Here is a 25,256-nt window from a genome sequence, read left to right as displayed (position 1 = left end):
GATGGGACATGGCGTAGGGCTGGGGTAAACGATTATTAACTAAACGATTAGTTGGGCGATTATTTTATCGATTAGTCGACTAATCTAATGACTAATTGGACGACTAATACAAAGAATATTTTTTCTGCTGCTCAATTAATAAAAAAAAAACAATATCTCAAATAAATACTAGCATACTGAATCAAGATACTATAAGATGGCTAACGTTAGTCTAATGTTATGTATTTGAACACCATCATTATAACTCTACAACCGCCAAAACCGTGATATTAAAATAGTTTTTACAAACATTTTTTATCATAGAGAATGTTTAAATATTAATATCAGCTGAGGAGGGAAACGGAGGCGGAGTTAGTGGTGCGATCGGAGGCTGCTACTGATGGAGGTGAATAGTGAGCGGTTTCTGCACCTACTGATCAGAGCGCGTGCTGACACGGAGTTAAAGCCTGGTTTATACTCGACACATCCGCACGAGCGCGAATGTGCGCACGGCAAAAATGACGCGTTGGGTGCGCAAGACCAGGAAGACTGTGGCTGGCTGTGTGTACGTCTTTTTTTGCGCGGCGCCGCGTCCGGAAACGACTTCAAGCCGAATCTGCCCGAGCTTGTACGTCTCACCACACCGGCACCCAGTTTGCGCATCTAAATTGCAATTTTTTTTCTTAAGGGTTTGTTTACTGTGTGTGATTCATTTAATGGATAGCACATTCACTTCTAGTTGTCTTCGTCCTCTATTCCGCAATGTTTTGGTCTCCCACGTGTGTGTGGCAAGCTGTACCGCCGGGAACATGCAAAAAATAAATAAATAAAGAAGCGTCGACGCAAAAATATGACGTCGACGCACCGCTACAGCACTAACATGGCGTCTCCTAACCCTTCCCTCCTTCAGGGAACAAGGGGTTACCATATGTAACCAAGACTCTCGTCATCAGTCGGTCAGTCGACACGACGTTGAGACTGACAAATTGGAATCCCTACCAAAGCTCCATCCAAAGCTCCATGGATCCATCGATGGATCCGAAGGCATAGCCGCATTGATCATGCGAAAAAATATTTCCCATCGGAGAAAACCCCTTGGTCCTGAGCCACCACTGCAGGGGTCTCATGTACAGAAGGCCAAAATTAATTACGTTGGATGCAGCTGCCATGAAACCCACCAGTCTGAAACTGTTTCACAGTGAGTGACTGGCCTAGATATACCCCATTACGGCTGTGAGAATTTCTACACCTAGAAAAGTGGTCCTCAGAGCACACTCTTCTTGGCGTTGAGAGGCAACCCCAACTTCCTTAAATGAGACAGAACGAGATCTTGATGCTGAACTGCCATAAACTCAGATTGAGCTAGGATCAACCAATCATAGATGTAGTATAACACACGAATGCCCTGGAGTCTCAGAGGAGCCAGAGCTGCATCCACGCATACTGTAAAGGTGTGGGGTAATAAACCTAGGCCGAGTGGGAGAACCCGAAAATGGTGTGCTTCGCCCCCGAAAGCAAACCCCAGGAAACTCCCTCATCCTCTTTCGGAAACAATCAAGTAATGGCTGTCTGCTGGGAGGAGGAACCCTTTCTAAAGCTCCTTTGTCAGTACTTGCCTGCTCGGGGTCGACCAATGAGAGGAGGACCGCTAGAAATCTGGGTGGACGAGAACCGAACTGAATTCTGAAACCCTTTTCTATAGTGTGCAGGTCCCACTGAGAAATATGTGGCAGTAGTTTCCACGCTGCCAGAAATTCTACTACCTCTCAAGACTGGCCTCTGGATTTGGTTGAACAGTCACTACGGCACCCTGAAGCAGCGAACTGGCAGGGAACAACCGGACTGACCGTTCTACAACCCTCCTCGGAGGATCGTATGGGGGCGCTGACACCTTGGTGCCCTGATCAGCGAACCGGCAGGGAACAACCGAACTGGCAGCGCTGCGACCCTCCTCAGAGAATCGCACCCCAGAGGGCGCAGAGGAAAAACTATTTCTCAAAACCGTCCCTTGGTTGAACAGTCACTACGGTGCCCTGAAGTGGCGAACCGCCAGGGAACAACCGAACTGACTGTTCTATGACCCTCCTCAGGGGATCGTATGAGGACGATGACACCTCGGTGCCCTGAACGGCCAACCGGCAAGGAACAACCGAACTGTGAACAAAATCTGTGCTTACTTACATTACTTTACCACAAGTGTTATAGGGTTTTCAAAACAGAACAAGGTTTAAGCAGATTTTACACAATAGCATTAAACAAGATAATCTGCTGAATCAGGTGCTGCGTCCCAATTCACATTCTATCTGTCCTAAATAGGATTCGAAAATAGTGTTAACTATAAAAGTGTTAAACAACTACAGACATGGAGGACGCACGAGTTATGTACGGTTATGTAGAGAGGTTTAGATAAAGTCTGTAATTTTTATCATAGGTACTCTTCAACTGTGAGTGACGGAATCTAAAATAAAAATCCAGAAAATCACATTGTATGATTTTGAAGTAATTAATTTGCATTTTATTGCATGACATAAGTATTTGATAAATAATAATAATAAAAAAACAGATCTTTTGTCACAGTGTATGGTTGTGTTCCCTTGTTTGTCACTAGAGGTCTTCGTGTTTAAGGTGTCCTTCACTATTGACTTCATTTCCTAGCATTCTGTCTGTCACTGTCACTCATCAGTTCATTGCACTCAGCTCGTCATTGTTCCCAGCTGTTCATTGTTAGTCTTGTTAGATCTGTGTATTTATTCCCTGTCTGTGTTAGTATGTGTATGGATTCGTTGTCAGATGTCACCACTTCTTTGGTCTGTTTTTAAAGTTGGTTTGTTTCCTAGTTGGTTTTTGTTTTGTTTCCATGTTTGGTTTGATTATTTGGATTTTGACCCCTGCCTGGAAGACTACGATCTTGGATTGCCCTTCATAATAATCTGCAAATTGGATCTTCTGTCCCATGTGTGTCGTGACACCTTTATAATTACAGAGATTGTACATTTCCTGTAGTTCTTGACCAGGTTTGCACACACTGCAGCAGGGGTTTTCTCCAAGTCCTCTATACAGACCTTCTCCAGATCCAAAACTGGACAGTAACGGAGTACATTTACTTGAGTACAGTACTTAAGTACAATTTTGAGGGATCTGTACTTTACTTGAGTATCATTTTTGGGGAGTACTCATGACTTTACTCATGTACATTTGAGAGAGAAATATTGTACTCTTTACTCCACTACATTTCTATCCATAACCGTGAGTACCCGTTACTACTGATTGGATTGTGCAGGCGCCACTGATTGGGACAGCCTATCAGCAATCCCCTTCATTTTTCCGCCAAAGTCAACTCCATGGTCTGATTTAGATAAGAGACGAAACCATGGAACATGAAACAATGGATGAAGACGCATCAGGTCCAATCCCGGGAATGTGCCAACCAGAATTTTCTTACATTTTCTTAAATGTTAAATAAAGTAACATGGTAAAAAGATGAAAATTACTTGATTTTACTTTCAATTCCTTTTAAATTCTCCAAGGTATTGACATTAACATTTTTCAAAACTCCATGTAGGACGTTTTTGTACATAAATGTAAGCACTGTGCCAGTAGTAATGCATTATTTGGAAAATGTACTCTTGATACTCAAGTACTTTTAAAAACAAGTACTTCAGTAGTCTGTACTGTAGTAGATGTGCTTCAAGTAGTCATCTGACTGTAGTACTTTTACTTGTACTTGAGTCAAATTTAGTTTTTACTCAAGTAATAAAGCTGTGCACTCTGTCCACCTCTGTCCAGATCCTTCATGTTTCAGGGCTGTTGCTGGGCAATACGGACTTTTTAGCTCCTTCCAAAGATTTTCTATTGGGTTCAGGTCTGGAGACTGGCTAGGCCACTCCAGGACCTTGAGATGCTTCTGACGGAGCCACTCATTAGTTGCCCTCGCTGTATGTTTCGGGTCGTTGTCATGCTGGAAGACACAGCCACGACCCATCTTCAATGCTCTTACTGAGGGAAGGAGGTTGTTGGCCAAGATCTTGCGATACTCCCCTCAATATGGTGCAGTCGTCCTGTCCCCTTTGCAGTAAAGCATCCCAAAGAATGATGTTTCAACCTTAATGCTTCTCATTTGGTATGGTGTTCTTGGGGTTGTACTCTTTCTCCAAACATGGCAAATGGAGTTTAGACCAAAAAGCTCTATTTTTGTCTCAGCAGACCACATGACCTTCTCCCATTCCTCCTCTGGATCATCCAGATGGTCATTGGCAAACTTCAGATGTGCCTGGACATGCACTGGCTTGAGCAGGGAGATCTTGTGTGCGCTGCCGGTTTTAATCCTTGACGGCGTAATCCTTGACTAATGGTTTTCTTTGAGACTGTGGTCCCAGCTCTCTTCGGGTCATTAACCAGGCCCTGCTGCCGTGTTGTTCTTGGCTGATCCCTCACCTTCCTCATGATCACTGATGCCCCACGAGGTGAGATCTTGCATGGAGCCCCAGACCAAGTCCTTATATTTATACACAGTGTCTTGCGACTTCTAATGATAGGTGGTGATGTATGATAATGATTTCATACCTGTAGCTATTTGGTTAAGTAACACTCACTTGTCTACCTTATACATGCCCCCAATTGTCCCTCCCCAAAAGAATTGTGAAATGAGATTAAATGGTGTATGTATCATACCATCATATGGTATGGTCATTGAATGGATATTTGTATGGTATGGACCACAGTTTTGAATATTCCCCACGAGCAATGTCAATGCTTTCATATTTGCGCGATTCGTGAATCTTTTCTCACCAGACTGCTTTATAAACAAGGCTCAGTATAAAGCTGGTTTTGCTAAGAAGCAAATCGGCACCAACTATTCATATCCCTGCTGCACCTCCAGAAGAAGTGAGTGTAAAATTGTATTAACCGTTATATTAATCTTTGCAAATCGCTAGCTCGCTTCGCGATGAATGCGGATAAGGTTTACACTCACGGTACTTTACGGCATGTTTTCTATGTACAACGTTCTCAATATAATTCATTATTCCACGTTTATAATGAACAACGCGTTATGGCTAACTGAGTACGTATACATCAGTAAACACATAGCATTCATACATCTCTTTAAGTTGCTCTACCCTGCCAGTACATACAAAGATAGATCAAAGTGACAATACATTAACCAACCATTCAGAAACGTCCTCTTTGAGCCTTAATTGTCTTACATCTTTGCGGCGTCATCTTGTTCCGAGTGCGGTTCAAACTGATATGGTTGCAGAGATGTGTCCTCAGAGACTCCTGCTGCCATTCTTTCTCCAAAATATACCCTCAACTGTTGTCAAGGTAACACTCCACATGCATTGTGTCAAAATGCTGCAGTAAAGAGGGGCGGAGTGAGCGCAGCTCATTATCATTTAAAGGTATATGCACGGAAAAAGGCGTGTTGAAAACAGCCGTTTTTGACCAGGTAAAATTAGTTTTATTACAACACTGATGAGAATTTTTAATTAAAGTATATTACAAACTTTTTATTTAGACCCTAAAGAATCAAATTAACTCGTATGAAAATGGCATTATGACCCTTAAAATATGTTGTTAGCTGGACGCATGAGGGTATGTGGTTGCTTGCTGCTCATGAACCGACTAGAAAAGTAAGACAACAGGTCAGTAAAAGCCAAAAGTAGATTGGAAGGATTTTGTCTATGAGCATTTACAATTTAATATTTGTAAAGTGCCTTCATGATGATTCATAAGAACAGTTGATACTGTGGATGAAAAACAGACACATCAACAAGTTCGTCTATCTTTAATTAGCTTTTGCAGTCTTACAAGCAACAAAATACGTTCAGTTTTAACAAAAATGAATCAAAATATTTCAAAGTACCCCTGGAATGTGCCTAAATACCATCTGAGGTATGTAAGCATGATTGCAATGTACTGTGGAAAGACATATGTGAACATAAATACCCACACATGCTTGAAACGGGATTCAACAGTGCCATATTGTTGAAGACTAATGGATGAGGGCACGTTTAGTCGTAGTCTAGTGTGGATCTAGAGAGAGCCAGATTCCACTGTCATGTTTATTTAACGACAGCTTGCTATTTGAGGGACAAGAGTCTGCCGTGATTCGGCATGAGTAATTTCACTCCTCTCTCCCTTTAATCTCTTTCTCTGCTTTTTACGTCAGAACGCAGATTGAATCACGTGTCACCCGACAGTCTGCTGTTGGATCAGAGCTGAGTTAATTTTGGCAGTTTTGATTGATTTTCATCAGTGCAATAAAAAAGGAACAGATTAAATCCCTAAATCATACAACATATGTGAGGAGTCATAAATTGCTGTGGTACTGTATCTGCCTGTTGATTGGGAAATGCAGGAATTGAAAAAAAAAAAAAAGAATAGAATGTTCTTTTATGGTAATATTTCATGCACAGTAGATTCTGAATCAACACATCATGCCTTTTGGGCCTCTTTGTCAGCCATCTGTTCCACAAAACACACTGCTCGCCATCTCTAAACAGCAAAAACTGAGCATGGTACAAAAGTGTGTTAGTTGCATGCCTGCTTGCTATTGGTATTAACACATCTGACTGGACACAAGGCAGGTGGAGGAAGACGGGAGGGGTAAGTGCACAGGGCAGGTTACAAGCTGTGTACCAATAGGTGGCACTCTCCCCTTTTTGACTAGAAAGGGCAACCCTGAGCATTTGGGCATCGGGAGGATGTGGGTCTGTAATTGGATGGATACTTGAGTGTTGAAATTGATTTGCATAATCTCAAACCTTTTGGCTGCAGGAGAGACATAAGTAGATATTACAGAGATGCATAGAGTAAGTAGATATTAGTCTGGGCAATACACTGTCAGCACAAAATCATTAATTCTGAGACATGAACCCCAAGGACAATACATTCGAGAACTTCCAGATAATGCATATGAATGAGCATTTTAACTTTTTAAAACTGATTTTTAAAATAGATCCAAGCAATAGATAAAGCTAAAGCAAAATGTGCTTGCAAATACTGAGAATTGATGTCCATGGGCACTCTTAGAATAATTTATGGCTCATTATTTAAATTACTTTTAGACCAGAAAATATTATTCCATTGCAATTAATATCACAAATGACACCCTAATTAAATGGCCTTAAATACAATGGCACAATGAATTGAAGTCCATATTGCTTTAAATTGCTCAATACAACAGTCGTGTTGTTATAAGCCCCCTCCCCCCAAAAAACACAACAGAACAACAAACATTGTAATTTCAAAATTGAAAAAAAAAATATTTTAAAAGTGTTAAAATAAATTAAATGCTGCAGCAGCATGTACAAGAAAAGTCTACATGCTATGTAATCAGGCCTTGTCATAGAATACCGATAACAAAAAGGCTTTACCATAATTTACGTTTGACAGCATATTACATAAGCATGCTAAAATGTATTTCATTGGGGGAAAAAATAAAACAGCTTAAAATCAATCCAAAAGGGAAACAACATTAAAAGCTCTCATTTATTAAATGGCTAAAAAAACCCATATGGAGACATCAGTGACATAATTATACAGATATATTAGTGAATGTTGCACTTTCAACATGTTATTTCTGCATTTTCTTAATGATGTCAGGTTTAAAACACGACAATAGCCACGTTTCAATTACCCTTCAAATTGCACAAATTGAAATTGCGAATTGAAAATACGCCCAATGGAAACATACAAATTCCGCAAAAAAATACACTGTTATATCACAATATATATCTCAAAAATGTTTTATGCTTGCATGGCAATTCAAAAAAGGAATATTTCGCATACCTGCAGTGGAAACGTTTGTCTGCGCATTTACAGGTCACCTGACGTACGTAAAAGTCGACCATTCTTTAAAAAAGGCGCTGGTTGTTTGGACAGAAGACGAAACAAGAGTTCTTTATTAAACTCATAAAAGACAAAAGAATTACTGAATTTTAGACTGGAAATACTGGATTCTAAACCACAAAGAAATGCCACAATCAAGACCTTGAAAGTCCCCGTGAAATCAAAATTGAACCTATTTACTTTGTTAGCGCATATTACTAGTCTTGTGGTTAACAATTAATCCGTGCATGTAAAAATATATTAAAAAAATGTTTTACCTTGATAATCTTTAATCAAAATCTGAAAAGTTACTTCCGGTCTGGAACGGTTTCTTTTTCTGATGACGTAGGTTTCACAGTTTGGGTGGGGAAACGCTTAACCACTCCCCTCAAACCGTTAGTTTGCTATGAGCGAGAGATGGAGAGGAGGAGCGCTAGAGTAAAACCCTGCCCTCTGTTCAATATTCCATTTCACTTGGAAATACGTCACAGCACTGGAGAAAAATCGTTTGCAACTTCCGGTTCACGGGGACTTTAAGCAATTGTGAGGAAGAGATACCAGAAACACCTCATATGTGGCGCTCCCAAGTATAAGGCCACATTTACACAAAGCCGGGTATTTAGAGAAACCAATATTTCCCCCCTCTCCGTTTTCAATAATAACATCGTTTGCACACCCGCATAAATACGCCATCGAGCGCCATCATATCTATGCCAAACCTATAGGTGGCAATGTAGGGAGGTGGATAAACCATGCAAGCCAAACAGAATCCTCAGAATCGACAAGAAAGAACCTAAAACGCCGTTTCTCCCAGTTCACATTACAACACATAACCAGCGTTTTCAGAAATTTCCACTTTGGTCGGAGTTTTTCGAAATAATCGTTTTCTGTGATAAAAACGGGGTTTTCGTGTAAATGAGAGGCCAAACCACAGGGAAATATCTGTGTTTTCCCTTCGTGTAAAAGCTGCTTTCCTTGCTATTAATGCCAGGATAACATGTCATGTCTCCTTCCATTGAAAATTATGGTCAGTGTAGTGGCTCAGATATATAAACCTACCAACGTCGGATTCTATAATTATAACAATGACTTATTGCGACGGTAAACAAAATACCGTTTCAGTTGCATAACATCTGTCAATCGAAACAGGTTAATATTGTTTTTTAAATTGTGCAATAGTTTTTCAACGACATTTAGAAAATATCGCAAAAGTTTTATGGAAACGCAGCTAATGACTGGGAGTAAGAAGGTGCGTGTGTGAATTTCTCTATTCTTGATTTTATAGTTTATTATTTGTAGAGATTAATATAGGGTTCTATTAAGTAGTGTGCCTGGTGTTAGTAAGCCATTCACATGACATTATCATGGTTTCAGGTGCGTGCCAGAGGCGATCTACAACTGAAGATGTTCTGCAAGTGCTTGGTGAGCAGATAGGACATTCAAATATAATTTCGGCTTTGAGAATGACCAAAGCTGTAGTTGGTATTCTCAAAACAGAACAAGGTTTTTGAAAACAGTTTGTGGGTGAAATAACATTTCGTTAACACTGCTCCGCTGTTATGCCAACAACAGTCATCACTTCAAATGCCCTCCGGTCATTGAAAATAAAGTTATAGTGAGAGAACTGAGAGAACACTTTCTGGGGCAGGAGCGAATGCTGAAGCAGACTCTTGGGTGACACTGGAGTGGACTCTGGGGATGGAGCCGACACTGCAGTGGATTCTGGGACTGGAGCCCACACTGGAGCGGACCCCGGTAATTTCTCTCAGTGGAACCAAAACTGGAAAGGACTCTGGAGTTTTCGTCACTGAAACAGGACTCTGGAATTCCACTCTCAGGAACGGACCCAGTAATATCACTCACTGAAAAAGACTTAGGACCTGGGAGTGGGTTCATGGATCTGGACAGACTAAGGGGCTACTGAAAGGAGTTCTGAGACAGGTTCGGAGATTAATACAATTGGTAGCAAGAGGGCTGGAGTGGGCTGGGATGGCTGTGACAGAGCAGTGGTGGTATTGGCTTAATCTACCTCTCTGACCATGAATGATGAGCCAGACCACCTCAGAACCAAGTCCAGATACCGCTCAAGGGTTATATCCACAAGGTGAAGTTATTAGTTAATTCAATTAGTTAATTCAAGAAGGAGATATTCAAAATAAATATTTAATCCAAGAATCGAAACAACAAACAGGAGAATAACTTAGAAGAAACACAACCACAGACGTGCTGACTTTTCAAACAATCCAAGACAAGGAACGTCTTGGTTACGTATGTAGCCCTCGTTCCCTGAAGGAGGGGATGGAGACGTAGTCGACGTGTGTCAACTGATTGGGATGATGCTTAGTGAGCCTGTCATCTTCAAGTATTGACAAAACGAGCCAATGCGCATTGGCGAACGAACTTTGCTTACGTACGAAGGTTACCTTACCTACATGAATGGAGGAAAGGATTAATTGATATAGGACGTAGGATTGCTGCTTTTAAGGCCAATTTATACTTCTGCGTCGAGGGTACGCCGTAATGTGCGGCGTTGGCTACGCACGTAGGCGACGCCGTTATGAGCATTTATACTTCGGCGTTCAGGTCTTGTTGCTCTGCAGTACTGCTCCGAAACGCTAGTTGGCGGCGGAGAGTTTTAATGTTCCACTGTGTTTAGATTCCTCGCGGCTAGGGTACTACAAGCAATAGCGATTAAAATAGAGTGGATCATGTTGGAGTTGGAGCTTGTTGAGGTGGAAAAACAGTTCACTTTAGTGAAATTACTAAAACTGAAAGGCAGAAATGAGAGAAGACGTCGGAGGTGATGGTACGTTTGGAAATCATAGACAGTGATGGAAATGCGTAGGAGGAAATGCGATGCTACCAAGCCGACCAATCACCGATCTTGCGGTCCGCGTCGTCGCGACGTGTAGTTACCTTTTTGAGGAGGTACGCGTCAAGTATTGTAAGTGGATCATGGAATCATGCATTACCTATGAAAATCTTGAACTCTCCTTCAATGCAGGCGGCTTTGGTGAAAGTCCAGTCTCTCATCTCTTAATAAGTTGGGGTGAATGGTATTAATTCACCCTGTGTTGTAGAAAGATTTTGGACTCAATTTCTTTCTCTAATACCATCAATGTTGTTGTTGGTGGTGGAGGAGGAACTAAAACAACATTGCATGAATTAGATGATTGAGTTTCCAAGTTTAGGGGTAAAGGCAGCTGTGGAGACATGGCTGAAGGATGAAGAAAAGTTTTTGAGTTGTAATACTTGAAAGTATTATACTTGTGTAAAAGTGATGCATTTCGAATCATTAAAATGTGTTTAAGACTTTAAATGGCGAGGATTAGTGGGATTTGATTATCCCCTTAAGGTAGCTAGATGACTTTGTATAAACTCCTTATTAATTAGAGAACTGGTGACCTCCAATGGCAGATAATACATGGAGCCATTTTGATTTGAGTCTGAAGATATGTTTCACTTATATTTTGTAGAGTGAAATGCCAATTTTTCAATTATCAATTTCAAATTTACATTAAATGTTTATTTTATGGCCTGTAACATAAGTATCAAAAAAATAGTTAATTTGTTTTTGTTATATCATCTAGTATATGAGTGTGAATTATGTTTTATCTCAATTGTTTTGCAAATGAATGCATGAGGGAAATCTTATGTGTAAGTAATGTAGTTCTTAATGTTTTTTTATTTGTTTGTTTTGTTAAATGAGTCTATACATGTTATGTGTATATTTATGTATATTTGTGTTTTAATATATTTTGGACCACTCCACTATCTAACCATAGACGTAATGATTTTTATACTGTACAAACTGTATATTTTATCCCCTTACACCGTCCCTACCCCTAAACGTACCCATCACAGAAAACTTTCTACTCTTTTACATTTTCTCAATTTCTCTCATGGGGACCTTTGGCTAGTCCTCACGATATTCTTGAGGGGACATTTGGTCCTCACAATGTAAAACATGAGCACACACACACACACACACACACACTTAGAAACCCTCTGTATGCTTATGATTATTTAAAAATAAAAGACTGCATAATTTCAAAGATAAGAAGGTCAGAGAACCTGCTAATCGGTGTGTTTACATGAGAGGCCATGCAGTCCATAACAACAAAACAATATGCTTATGTATATTATAAATGATGCATAGTTACACATATACATACAATAGGGAACATTTTTATGGCAGGGTTCCCGTTAAAAAGGACAGTCAGTAAGAAAAATAATACTTATAATAAGAATTGAACATAATTTCAAGCCATGACTTAAAATGAAATAAAACGTGTTCTAAAAAAAACACACAAATAAATGAACTCATTTCATTGTAGATGGACTGTTGCCAGGAAACCCTCTTTAGATGTTAGTTTCTTCCAAAGCAGACTTGGGTGGTGATCTATCTATTTAAACATACATTTTATAATGTGCTTTGATGAAGGCCAACAAATAAATCATCTTCAGTTATTATAGCACCTTGTATAAGAACAACAATTTATCAATGTGAATCTATCTACCCCTGCATGCTTGAAAAGGGTGTTTCTGTAGCAGTGAGAACATATCTGTGTGTTTTCTTTAAATGAATGAATTAAACAAAACATTTGAGATATACTGTACATAGTCATAGCTGTCCCCAAGGAGTGCTGCCTTTCTCCAAAACTTCATTCAACGAAGTAAAAAGTGGGGAAAAAAAAATATTTAATAGCTACTGTCAGAAAATAGCACACATTCTTTGATGTAGGTGGACTCCAGTGTCTAGAAAGACTTTAGTAGAGAATGTGGACCAAAGCCACAATAAATAAAGCATCTTAACTCGTAAAAGATAACAAAACTATAAATGCTGTTCTAAAGATTAGTCATATTAGGCTGCAATAAATATATCGCTGATGAAGAAGGCTAATCAGTTAGTACCCACATTGCATGTGCATCAGTTATACAAACTGCACATTTATTCAATGTGCCAAGAGGAAGCTCCAGCACTTTATTTTACGGTAACGTTTCACGTGAAATATTACATGTTACATAATAAATGTTGTTATTATTTTAGAAATTGAAACAACTGTGGGATAATTAAATGCTGTTTTTTTTTTTTTTTTTCAAAATGTTTGGGTCAAATATGGACAAACCCAAATGTTGGGTTAAAAATGTAATTAAAAACTTTAATCCAACTTAAACTTTCGATTTCAACTGTAATTTTTTTACTTCCATTTTCAACCCAGCATTTGGGTTTGTCCATATTTGGGGTGAAACAACCCAGCATTTTTTTTTTTAAGTTTACATAACCAAATCCTACCCCTAAACATAACTCTAACCCATGTAGTTACCTTATTTTATTAAGTACTTTCTTAAAGGATTAGTTCACTTTTGAAAAAACTTTTGCTGATAAATTACTCACCCCCATGTCATGTCCATGTCTTTCTTTCCTCAGTCGAAAAGAAATTTAGGTTTTTGATGAAAACCTTCCAGGATTTTTCTCCTTATAATGGACTTCAATGGGAACCAGGTCCAACCGAGGTCCAAACGACAGTTAATAACAGTTTCAGATGCAGCTTCAAATGTCTTTAAACGATATCAGACGATGAATAAGGGTCTTATCATGCGAAACGATCGGTTATTTCAAAGCTTATTCCAAAAATGTAACTTTTCTAAGGACAAATGCTAGCCTTGTAATATATTGTGAGGCGCGTTTGCAATGTCACGTGATACGTAATTACGTTCAAAAGGTCACGGGCGACGTAGCCGGAAGTACAGAATCAAAATGGTCCGACATCGTTGTTTTACCTTTTAATTCCTTTTTTGTAAAAGGCGTTTTGAGTTAGTTTTCACGTTCAACCTATGCGTTCAACTTGTAAACACTCTGACTCTGTACTTCTGGCTACGTCGCCCGTGACCTTTTGAACGTAATTACGTATTACGTGACGTTGCAAACGCGCCTCACAGAATGGAGAAAGGCTAGCATTTGTCCTTAGAAAAGTTACATTTTTGGAATAAGCTTTGAAATAACCGATCGTTTCGCATGATAAGACCCTTATTCATCGTCTGATGTCGTTTAAAGACATTTGAAGCTGCATCTGTAACTGTTATTAACTGTCGTTTGGACCTCGGTTGGACCTGGTTCCCATTGAAGTCCATTATAAGGAGAAAAATCCTGGAATGTTTTCATCAAAAACCTTAATTTCTTTTCGACTGAGGAAAGAAAGACATGGACATCTTGGATGACATGGGGGTGAGTAAATTATCAGCAAAAGTTTTTTCAAAAGTGAACTAATCCTTTAAGTACACTTTATAGTAAGTGCATATACTGTAAAATAAAGTGCAACCGAAAATTCCCCTAGGCATAGATGGACAAAATTGACTACGGGTCCAATGATTGTCTGAAGAGTCATACAAGGGACAAATAATAAAAGCCATTCACAAGACCAAGTGTAACCTATGAAAATAAAAATACATGAATGAATAAATCACGTGCATCCTTCATGATGTTTTAATGCTCAAAGATTATAATGCACCAGTTCAAACAATTGTCAGTGAGTTCTCAACCAACAGATCCAAAATCGAAGCCTTCGATGAATGGACTCAAGCTGTTATAGCAAAGGATGGCCTTGATTCAATTTAGTATTGCCTGATGCTTCTTTTGAAGGTAAAAGTAATATGGCTGCTATAAGGCTTGTATTTGCTGGTTGTATTCCATCTTGGAATGCTTTACCCGCACATCACCGTGAGTGTCTGCATGTGTGAAGGAAGAGTACCAACAAGTGCTATTGCAACTTGAATGTCTTTAGAGAGTAGGAAAATCATTCTGTAGTCAGATGGTTTCATGCCAGAGCAATGAGAGGTCAATACATGCTATTCAGGCCGACAGAGAGGGAAGGGGCAAAGGTGAAGAAGATTAACGTTGAGCCCTCTCAGGACAATCACAGTAAAAATCTTCAGCAGCTGACCCTTATCGTTTCTCTCATTCCTCCGTCCATCCGTTTGTTTATTAGTAGGTGGTCATTGTCTTCAGTGCTCACACTTCCCTGAAAGAGAAAGAAAAAGGAAAATAAACCAAAAGACGAAAAGCAAAAACTGGTTTAAAAATATATGTATATGTATGTGTGTTTCAAGCTGATGGTAAACAAATTTGGCTGTCCTTGCTAACCCATCATGAACACATAAACATGACATTACACCGATAACTGTTTAATGGTTTTCATCCACATTTCACCTTTGATATGCTTTGAAATTGACTGTGTTGACAACTAAAAACTAACTGAATATACACAATATTGATTTTGCGTCACACTGTCTAGACTTCATTGATAAGCAAAAGGTCTTTCCAGGCTGAGAAGGTTCTGAATACCGCAATAGATTTGCTTATTCATGTTGGCAGGTTTTGAATATATAAACCTTTTTTGTTTTGCAGCAGGCCTGGGTCCTGCCAGCTATGGAAAGCGTGACACTGTAAAAAAAATCGTGTAAAAAACAGTAAACTACTGACAGCTGTGATTGCCAGCATCATACCGTAAAAATACGGTGTATTACTGTTTTTGAAATTAACAGCTAAATACTGTATTGTCAGCTACAGTATAAAACTTTAATTTAACAGCTATATGCTCTAACACAGAGATGCCCAAACTAGGGCCCGCGGGCCAAAGTTGGCCCGTGGTATCCTTTAATTTGGCCCGCCATACCGTCCGCGGAGAGGGGATTTCTTTAAAATGCAAAACTTTACAACTTCCTTTTCAGTCGGCATTGCGTACACCCACTTCTAAATCCCCTCTGATGCGCATCATTTAGTTGCTAATCCAATTTCGTGAAAACAAAAAAACACCCAGTTAGAGTCGTACCCGTAATATTAACTCTAATTTGTTGCTGCAATGATTCTCCCATCGTGACGATAACTGACCTTCTCATCTGATCCGCTTACCGCTCGTCAATGTCAAAATGTTCGTGAGACCAATCAAAGAATGCATTATTTTTGTTTGCAGAAGCTCGAGCCGAGCGCGAATCCCAACGCGATGCTTCGCTTCAATTAACGATCATACAGTGCGAGATATGCGAAATATATTGCCATTATTATTGTATAAATATATTTGTATAACGTTTTTTCTAATGTGTTTGACTTTTCACTGTTTTTATCAGACTATATGACTCCGCTTGTCTGTGTTTGCGCCACTTGCATCATTAAACCAGATGGTGGCGACAAGTGACTGTCTTTTTGAGTGAGCAGTTGAACCATTAATTAAATTAACAGATTTGTCCAAAAACATTGATTAATTTAGGAAAGAAAAGTAGCTGAAACTGGAACTGATTCTCATGTTTAAGAATCTGATCAAATAGGCTACGTCATGCTTTTAAAGCTACTGTTGTCAATTTTTTTGGCCATCAAAACACCTTAAGTCTAACACAAACACAGTAACACACCGTATAGTTACGGTATGATGCTAGCAACCACAGCTGCCAGTAGTTTACCGTTTTTTTACAGGATTTATTTTTCATTTTTTTTACAGTGCAGGAGATCAAAATTAAATGATGTTGCAGACTTTACTTAATTTCTGATTGGGTGGACAATGCAATATTTTGGAGCCATGATTTGTAGTTTAACTCTTTCTCATGCAAGAAAACCTGTTTACTTTTTATATGTAGCTAATGGCTTCCTCTCTTGGTGTTAACCCTCAGACGGTCTTCGGTCATTTATGACCTGAAAATTTTCTGTTTTGAATAATAAAAAATCACAGCTTCATCGGAATGTTATGAAACTTGGTGACTTTTATGGCATTAGGTATGTCAATACAAAAAAAAAAAAAAATGAGGTCATGATCCGAGCATGCTAATAGTCACACTTGTGGTCTTCGGTCAAAAATGACCGACCCATAGGAAATGAATGGTAAATTGACAAAATAAAAAAAATTAAAATATCTGAATTTTTGTACGTACAATCTACAAATCGGCCATAATTCTAAAAAAAAGTACACCGCAGGAAAGATTTTGCACAAAGCAAGCCGATCCACTTTTCCATGTTGATAAGAGCATTAAAATGAGAAAAAATAACGAGACAAAAAGAAATCAAGAGACATTAGAATAGATAAAAATGTGTTATTAATCACGAGCTAACTATGACATTAAAGGGTTAGTTCACCCAAAAATGAAAATTCTGTCAGTATTTACTCACCCTCATGTTGTTCCAACCCCGTAAGACCTTCGTTCATCTTCGGAACACAAATTAAGATATTTAAGATATAAGGATCGCTCCTGCATACAGTCCATAGGCTTCTTGAGGGACTGGCTCTTGCTGTCCTCGAAAAGTCATTAAAGACATCGTTAAAATAGTCCAAGTGACTACAGGGGCTCAATCTTAAGTTTATCAAACGACGAGAACACTTTTGTGCGCAAAAAAACAACAAAAATAACGACTTTATTTCAACTATTCACTTCCTTCTCCATGAGCCTGTATGTCAGTTAACGTAGTGTGATTGCGTAGAGCTACGTCACACGTAGGCTCACTATTGGCCGACGCTGGTCATGTGTGTGTGATGCGTGTGACGTACAATAACAGAAGCTTACGCTATTAAACTAGTAACCTGACTCGCGCAGGGGGAGAAATAAACGAATAGTTGAAATAAAGTCGTTATTTTTGTTGTTTTTTTGCGCACAAAAGTGTTCTCGTCGTTTGATAAACTTAAGATTGAGCCCCTGTAGTCACTTGGACTATTTTAACGATGTCTTTAATGACTTTTCGAGGACAGCAAGAGCCAGTCCCTCAAGAAGCCTACGGACTGTATGCAGGAGCGATCTTAATATCTTAAATATCTTAATTTGTGTTCCGAAGATGAACGAAGGTCTTACGGGGTTGGAACAACATGAGGGTGAGTAAATACTGACAGAATTTTCATTTTTGGGTGAACTAACCCTTTAATGCGATTAATCGCGATTAAATATTTTTAATCATTTGACAGCACTAATTTTAACATAGAAAAATCCCGCAAACTTCACCTTTAAGACCAACCCACATCTAATTCTAGCTGAATACAGATACTTTACAGATAATGGCATCGCTGCATCCCCCTGCTTTGTGCAAAAGTATGTATTCATTTTAGGGCTGTCAAATGATTAATCGCGATTAGTCGCATCCAAAATAAAAGTTTGTGTTCACATAATATATGTGGGTGCACTGTGTATAATTATTTTGTATATATGTAAATACACACACAAGCATGTATATTTAAGAAAAAAATATTATTTATATGTAAAATATTTACATTTATACGTAATATTTATACGCCCGGGAGTGCTAAATGTAACAAATTTACACCGAAACACACATACAAAAAAAGGTACCTTAAACTGTGCAATGTGAGTGTGAAACCATAAAGATATGATAAATCTGGGACTTTGGGTCTCACGTCCAACATTTTCTGACATATCTTTTGGCAGTAATTGAATGGTCATTACACCAAAGTTATGGCAAAGGCTTGCGTGAAGATGAGAAAATGGGGGATTTCAGGCTGTGCTGACATTCATTGCCTTTGATTTATAAGAAAAGCACTTCCTCTCATATCAGGCACTCCAGTGGGCAATCAAGCGAAGAGCTGATCACCAGCAGAAGCTTCTGCGAATACACGCGCTAGTCAACTCAGACAATCTGCTTCTTAATGTCTGGACCCGAATGGAACTATTCATGAAAACGCCACCAGCAGGCTGAAAGTGCCCACTATGATTTCTTTGTCAAGCACACACCGGCATACTGAACGTGTATTTTTGTGAGAGAGGAGATATCTCATATTGTCCTTTTGCCCCGCGGCAGCTTTATCAGGGGCTTTGATTCTGTATTTTTCCCTAATGGTATAAAAAGAGAAAGGTGACACAAGGACAGGTTAAAACTGTTAAGTTTGTGAACGAAAAGCTTCATTTCATGTTTATTAATTTGTTGGAACAAAAGTCTCTCAAATTTAGGACATTCCCAAAATAGACCATTTAATATGACTTAATATTGTTATGTCTAGAAGAATATTATGAAAACAATTAATCCGTTCTCAGAACCATGTCAATACTACAACATTAAAAGCTTTAAATTATTAGCTCAGTTTAGTTATTTAAACTACAATTAATGTTTCGTGAGTTTACCTAAAATGCATTTAAAGCTAGGCAATGTTTTTCATAACAAAAAGAAAAAGAAAGAAATATGCTGGTTGAAAGTCTTTTCACATCCCGAGAGCAATCAGTAATTAAAATAATCTTTAATCTTCTGTGGAATTCTCAAGACCATAAAATATCCAATTGTCTCACAAGTGAATAACCAACGCTATTTCACGACCAATTCGTACAAATTTGTACGAGAGATTGAAAGATTGCAAATTCGTATGACCTCACTCGTACAAATTTGTTATTTTTAGTCCAAACCCACTTGATGGCTAGGTTTAGGGGCGCGGTCAGGGGTATGTCATTTGTACGAATTCATACGAATTGGGCAACTCGTAAAATATGTACGATTTCGCAAAAACCGTACTAATTTGTACGAGTGAGGTCGTACGAATTGTTACGAATTAGCCACCTTGTGAAAATCGTGCGAATTGCAGTGGGATTGGGTTGGAATAATACATGAGGTGGTTTGAAAGCGCTCCGTTCCCCCCACCACCAACGACGTCTCTCGTGACGCTTTGCAGACTCTGCTCTGGCTGCGTACATTCATGTGTTTTAGAGGAGACATGGCTTTGGCAACACTATCTCACGACCAATTCGTACGAATTTGACGCATGATTAAAAAGTGTCTAATTCGTACTAATTCGTACGACCTCACTCGTACTAATTCCTACGATTTGTCTAAACCCACATGATGGTTAGGTTTAGGGGCGGGGTCAGGGGTAGGTCATTCGTACGAATTCATACGAATTGGCCAATTCGTAAAATATGTACGATTTAGCAAAATCGTATTAATTCGTACGTGTGAGGTCGTATGAATTGTTACGAATTAGCCACTTTTTAATCATTCGTCGAATTCGTACGACTTGGTCGTGAGATCGGGTTGGCTTTGGAGAGAGCTCTGAAGGTAGCGTGGGATATAGCTTTATATATACTTTTAATTAATGTCATATCAGTAGTTCTCAACTGTTTTTACTTCAGTCCACACATACACTGTCAACCATACACACTGTCACGAATTGCAGGGAGTTCAGGAGTCATGGATCTAATTTTATTGGAAGGAAAAGATTGGAATCAAACTGTTATCAAAACTAGAGAAAACAACTAGGAAAGCTTGTAGCCCATGTACAATAAACCGACATAAAGAACTAGCAGCGACGGAAGGTAACTACGTTGTCGCCCCTCGTCATGTCACTATTCCACTCTGCAAAGACTACAGCAGAGTTTCCCAAACATGTTCCTACTGTGCGCTCACACCAGACACGAATAGCGCGTCAAATTCGCGCCTACAGCGTCTAGTTGTATGCTTGAACACTTTGAATCATGCGTCAAGAGCAAAATTGGCGCATGTAAAAACAAAAGTTTGAAGCAAAATTTATGCGCGTCAGAATCGAAATCCGTTGGCGGCCATCTTTTTTTATGTTGATCGAGCATTCATCGAGAGAGTCACCGCTTTGTGTTTGCTTTGGAGAGCAGAACAGCGGCATGGGGATCATTTTCTGTCCACCGGACCCTTCGGAGGCGAACCGTTTGGCGAGTTAATCATCCTTTTTCAAACCGAGCTGGTCCAGCGCAATATCATGCAGGTACAAATTCCTTTTTAAGTTATTAAATTGTTTAATTAAGGTTTATATGCTACTTTCTGAGTTCAAGATAAATCTTTTCCTTACTACTGAAGCTGCTAGTTTGCTACATTTCAAATAATTATTAATCACCAAGCACAAACTATGCGAAATTGGAAGCCCTTCCGGCGCACTCAGTGTCCGAATTCACTCATTCGTTTTCATTCACTCCTTCGAGTGGACTATATGGAGTAATGGTGAATCGAGGTGATAGTGGGAGGAGCCAATGAGTGACCATGTGCAGCAAGCCGAAGATAGCTTTGACCTCGAGCACGAGTTTGCGCTCTGGAGACGAGTTCGGTCTTTCCACTATCAAATTCTGTCGTCTAAATAATGAATATGCCATCTACGGGACAAGCTGGATTCCACCATATCGTTATGTACACAATAATCTTACATTGTAATCCTTTTCTTTTTAACATTTGGCATTTTTGTGTGTTGCTGCGTGTACCTGTGTGTGTATTCTACGCTATCTCACGACCAATTCGTACGAGTGATTCAAAAGTGGCTAATTCGTACTAATTCATACGACCTCACTCGTACGAATTTGTACGATTTGTCTAAACCCACGTGACGGTTATGTTTAGGGGAGGGGTCAGTAGGTAATACGTACGAATTCATACTAATTGGCTAATTCGTAAAATATGTACGATTTAGCAAAATCGTACTAATTCATACGAGTGAGGTCGTACGAATTGTTACGAATTAGCCACCTCGTAAAATTAGTACGAATTCCTGTGAGATCAGGTTGGTGTAATACACAGAGTGCAAGCGCGTTATGGACCCGCCTATAGGCTCATATTTCTAATGCGCCCTTTAAATAACTAAAAAAATATTGCGCCATTGACATTAGACCATGTTTCAGTTGGTCAATGGCACGTTCTATTTCATTTTTTCAGACCAGCACAATTTTGCGCATTTGCCCAAAGTGCATTTGGGCGCAAATGCATTTGCTATTTAAACATCGTTGGACAGGACGTAAAAATGATAATCGCGTCAGGCTGAAACTAGCAAAAAAACACTTTTATGTGACAAACACGGCACAACATAGGGCTCTTTAATTCAAAAATCCAAACCATGGAATACACAGGAGATAACACACGGGAAACAAATAAAACAACCTAGTAAAGACATTGATGACACGGAACAATGAACAGAGTAAACTGAGGACTTGTTAAGATAATGAGGAAACTTATTGAACAACAGGTGACTGTAATCAGCAACTAATTGTCATGATCCTGTCCTCTATCCTAGTTCTGAGGCTGGATCATGACAGACTCATGTTTTGTGTCAGCACATGGTTTGTTGTTTTAGGCTATGTGGTTGCATTGTCTTGTCTTTACCTCGTTTACTTGTCAGTTAATGTTTTATCAGTCACTTGTCTTACCACGCCCCCTTGTTCTCCTCGTTCAATCATTATTGTTTCATCAGTGTCACCTGTGCCCTTGTGATTGTCTCCCTTATATATTGTCCTTGTGGTTGTTACTGGTTGCTTGTTCGTTGTGTATCCTGTCTGTGAGTAATCCTCCTAGTGAATTGTCAAGTCTAGTTTATTGTCAGTATTGCTGTATGTTTGTTGTCAAGTTCAGCGTAGAGTCCTGTCAGTGGTTATTTTTGCCTAGTCAATGTTCATTTGCCCCCTCGTGGGTTTTTGCTTTCTGTTTGTCAAATAAAGCTGCTTCTTAAAAACTGTCTGCACTTGGGTTCGTTTCTGAAATCCGTGACAGAACGAACAAGCCAATTTTGAACCCAGCAGACAGTATGTCTCATCCTGCCAGACGCCAGTCAGATGACCATGAACAGTGGTGGCAGTCGACTACTGCCGATATGAAGAGGGGTAAGGCTCCGTTTCCTCCCCAGGGAGAAGAGTCCCTGGAGAGATATGCCCAGGCCCTGGAGGAGAGGAGGAGATTCATGCCGGAGATCCTCTTAAATTCCTACTTCATCGCAGGTCTCAATGTTCCTCCTCCTTTGACTGAACGGGAGGGGCTGATCCGACGCCCGTTCCGTGAAGTGGTGGACCATGTGTGTCAGAAGAAGCTGCAGGGTTCCATTAGGACATTGCCATCTTTCTCACTACCAGTGATCCCGGAGGGTCGCATTCTAGCCGTTGCAACGCTTGGGGACCATGTTCTCTCCACCTCGACCCCCGGAGCACCTGCCGTAGCTGTAAGCTTCCGTGGAAAGCGAGGAAGGCGGGAGTCGTGGGAGTCTGCATCGGATGCCTCTTCCACTGAGTCGGCTTTGCCTGTGGCGGTCCCTCCAGTTTCAGCAACGGCCCCTGCGGTGACCACCTTACCAATCACAAGTCCAGCTATGGCCTCTGCCCCGCGGCCAAGGAAAAAGAGGAGGAAGAGAGCTTCTTGTCTTCCGTCTCACTCCCTTCCCGGGTCCGTGTTGGCCCTCCAACCCGCTACTGCTATTCCTGTCCGTGCGGAGGTTGATGGGAGGTTGACCGAGTCCAGCCCTGTCCCAGCTAAGGAGCCCATTCCAGGCCACACTGAGGGTGATGGGAAAGTGGCAGAGTCCAGTCCTGTTCCAGCTTCGCAGCCAGCCACAGTGCCTTTTGTCTCTGTTCCACAGTCGCCTGATGTACCGCTTGTCTCAGCTTCACAACCAGCTGCAGCGCCTCCAGTCTTGGTTCCTGTTATGTCTCCGCTGCCAGCTGCAGCGACACCTGGTTTGTCCCCTGTTCCTCCGGTTACCCCTGCTACTGTTTCAACCCGGTCTGTCCCCCCCAAGACTGTACCTTTTGTGTCTTCTCCCAGACCTGTCCGGTTCCCTTGTCCTCAGCCCTCGTCCAGTGAGTCTAAGACTTTTTTCCCACCCATCCACTCTGGACCTCCGCCTATGAACATGTTTGTTCCCCCACCCCCCCTCCCTTGTTTTTTATTTTTATTGTGTCATCCCAATCCTGTTGTTATGTATTCTTGTTTGCCATTGTTGTTAGCTGTTATGTTTTGTTGGCTTGTGTCCATTTTGCAGTCTGTCATGTCTCATGTGGAGCGTCTGGTATCCGCTCCTTAAGACGGGGGTTCTGTCATGATCCTGTCCTCTATCCTAGTTCTGAGGCTGGATCATGACAGACTCATGTTTTGTGTCAGCACATGGTTTGTTGTTTTAGGCTATGTGGTTGCATTGTCTTGTCTTTACCTCGTTTACTTGTCAGTTAATGTTTTATCAGTCACTTGTCTTACCACGCCCCCTTGTTCTCCTCGTTCAATCATTATTGTTTCATCAGTGTCACCTGTGCCCTTGTGATTGTCTCCCTTATATATTGTCCTTGTGGTTGTTACTGGTTGCTTGTTCGTTGTGTATCCTGTCTGTGAGTAATCCTCCTAGTGAATTGTCAAGTCTAGTTTATTGTCAGTATTGCTGTATGTTTGTTGTCAAGTTCAGCGTAGAGTCCTGTCAGTGGTTATTTTTGCCTAGTCAATGTTCATTTGCCCCCTCGTGGGTTTTTGCTTTCTGTTTGTCAAATAAAGCTGCTTCTTAAAAACTGTCTGCACTTGGGTTCGTTTCTGAAATCCGTGACACTAATAGACCTAAGTAGCAAACAGAATTCAGGCAGAACGAAACCAAAAACACAGTGAAACTAAACCTAACATAACCCATGGGCATTATTATAACCCTGTCATAAGAGAGAAAGATATAAACAAGACAATGTTTTTGGCCATTTTAGTAACACTCACACAGCAGCAATGTAATTGAATGACAAGGCAATATCAAACACAGCAGACTGTTAAAATTGTACTTAAATTAAAATGAAAAAAATAAAGATTTATGATGTTAATAACTGTGGAAATGCATCATCACATTCTGTGAAAAGGGTCCACTAGGATTGTGTTCCTGCAGGACTCAATACGCCCCACTGAATTGTGGACGGTACTTTGTAAATGTGGGTCAAATATTTCACAATGAGAATTTTATTTATTTATTTATCTAATTTTTTTTTTTTTTGCAACAGTCTTACTAATTGTTTTTTTGGATCTGGGAGAAACTCCTCAATGCATACTCCTGCCCTTTTCTGTCTGAGCCAGTATGAAGGTTTCATCTCAATAGTAACTGTACACTTTTAAAAAGCATTTAAGTTACATTAAGCTTTATGCTTCCTTTTAGTCAGAAGCAAACCCTGGTAGTGGAGACATTAGTCGAGAATGGCACTGTTCTTTAGACCATCAGACAGCACTCAGACGCATACTCTACACAGTCTGCGACCTGTTCTTCTTTCAGTGAAATTACAAAACAAAAAGCAACCAAATGAATCCTGATTTTGATTTACAGTACAGCCACTGCTTTGCTGTAGCTATTTTGCTTGGTTTTATAAAAACTGTACATGGGCCAGTTTTGAACCCCAGACAACTCGTTACAAAAGATGTGTCTCTCAGTAATCATAGCTTGACAAGATAAACGACTAAAATACTATATCACACATGTTCTACAATTTGATATGTCTTATTAATGATTTAAGCTTTGTAACATGAAACAAGCACAACATGATCGCAAATCAAACAGCCGTACCCGTGTTGCTGTCTCTGACCGTCTCTCTGACCATCTCTCTGTTAAGACTAATATCAACTAAGTTACTGAATCATTCACATTTTCTGCTAGTCACCTGATATGTGTATTTAGATACTTTAAACCTTTTAAGTTATAACAGGCTGCATGATATTTCTCTGCCTACCTCTCTCTCTGTCTCTC

At 40.0% G+C, this 25,256-nt stretch overlaps 1 protein-coding gene across 1 annotated transcript in view; it reads right to left on the bottom strand.

The window, feature by feature from the left end:
- Positions 1-14,282: 14,282 nt before the first annotated feature.
- The window catches only part of gabra6b (gamma-aminobutyric acid type A receptor subunit alpha6b), a 37,416-nt gene continuing 26,442 nt past the window's right edge, over positions 14,283-25,256 (bottom strand). Inside the window, exon 10 of the mRNA XM_039688408.2 lies at positions 14,283-14,831. Within this exon, the coding sequence (XP_039544342.2) occupies positions 14,822-14,831 (10 nt within the window). The 3' untranslated portion in view covers positions 14,283-14,821. The remainder of the gene's footprint in view (positions 14,832-25,256) is intronic.

This window comes from Pimephales promelas, chromosome 19 (assembly GCF_988280905.1).
Source record: "Pimephales promelas chromosome 19, fPimPro1.hap1.1, whole genome shotgun sequence".
Taxonomy (NCBI): domain Eukaryota; kingdom Metazoa; phylum Chordata; class Actinopteri; order Cypriniformes; family Leuciscidae; genus Pimephales; species Pimephales promelas.
This window is presented reverse-complemented; position numbering and strand designations above follow the sequence as displayed.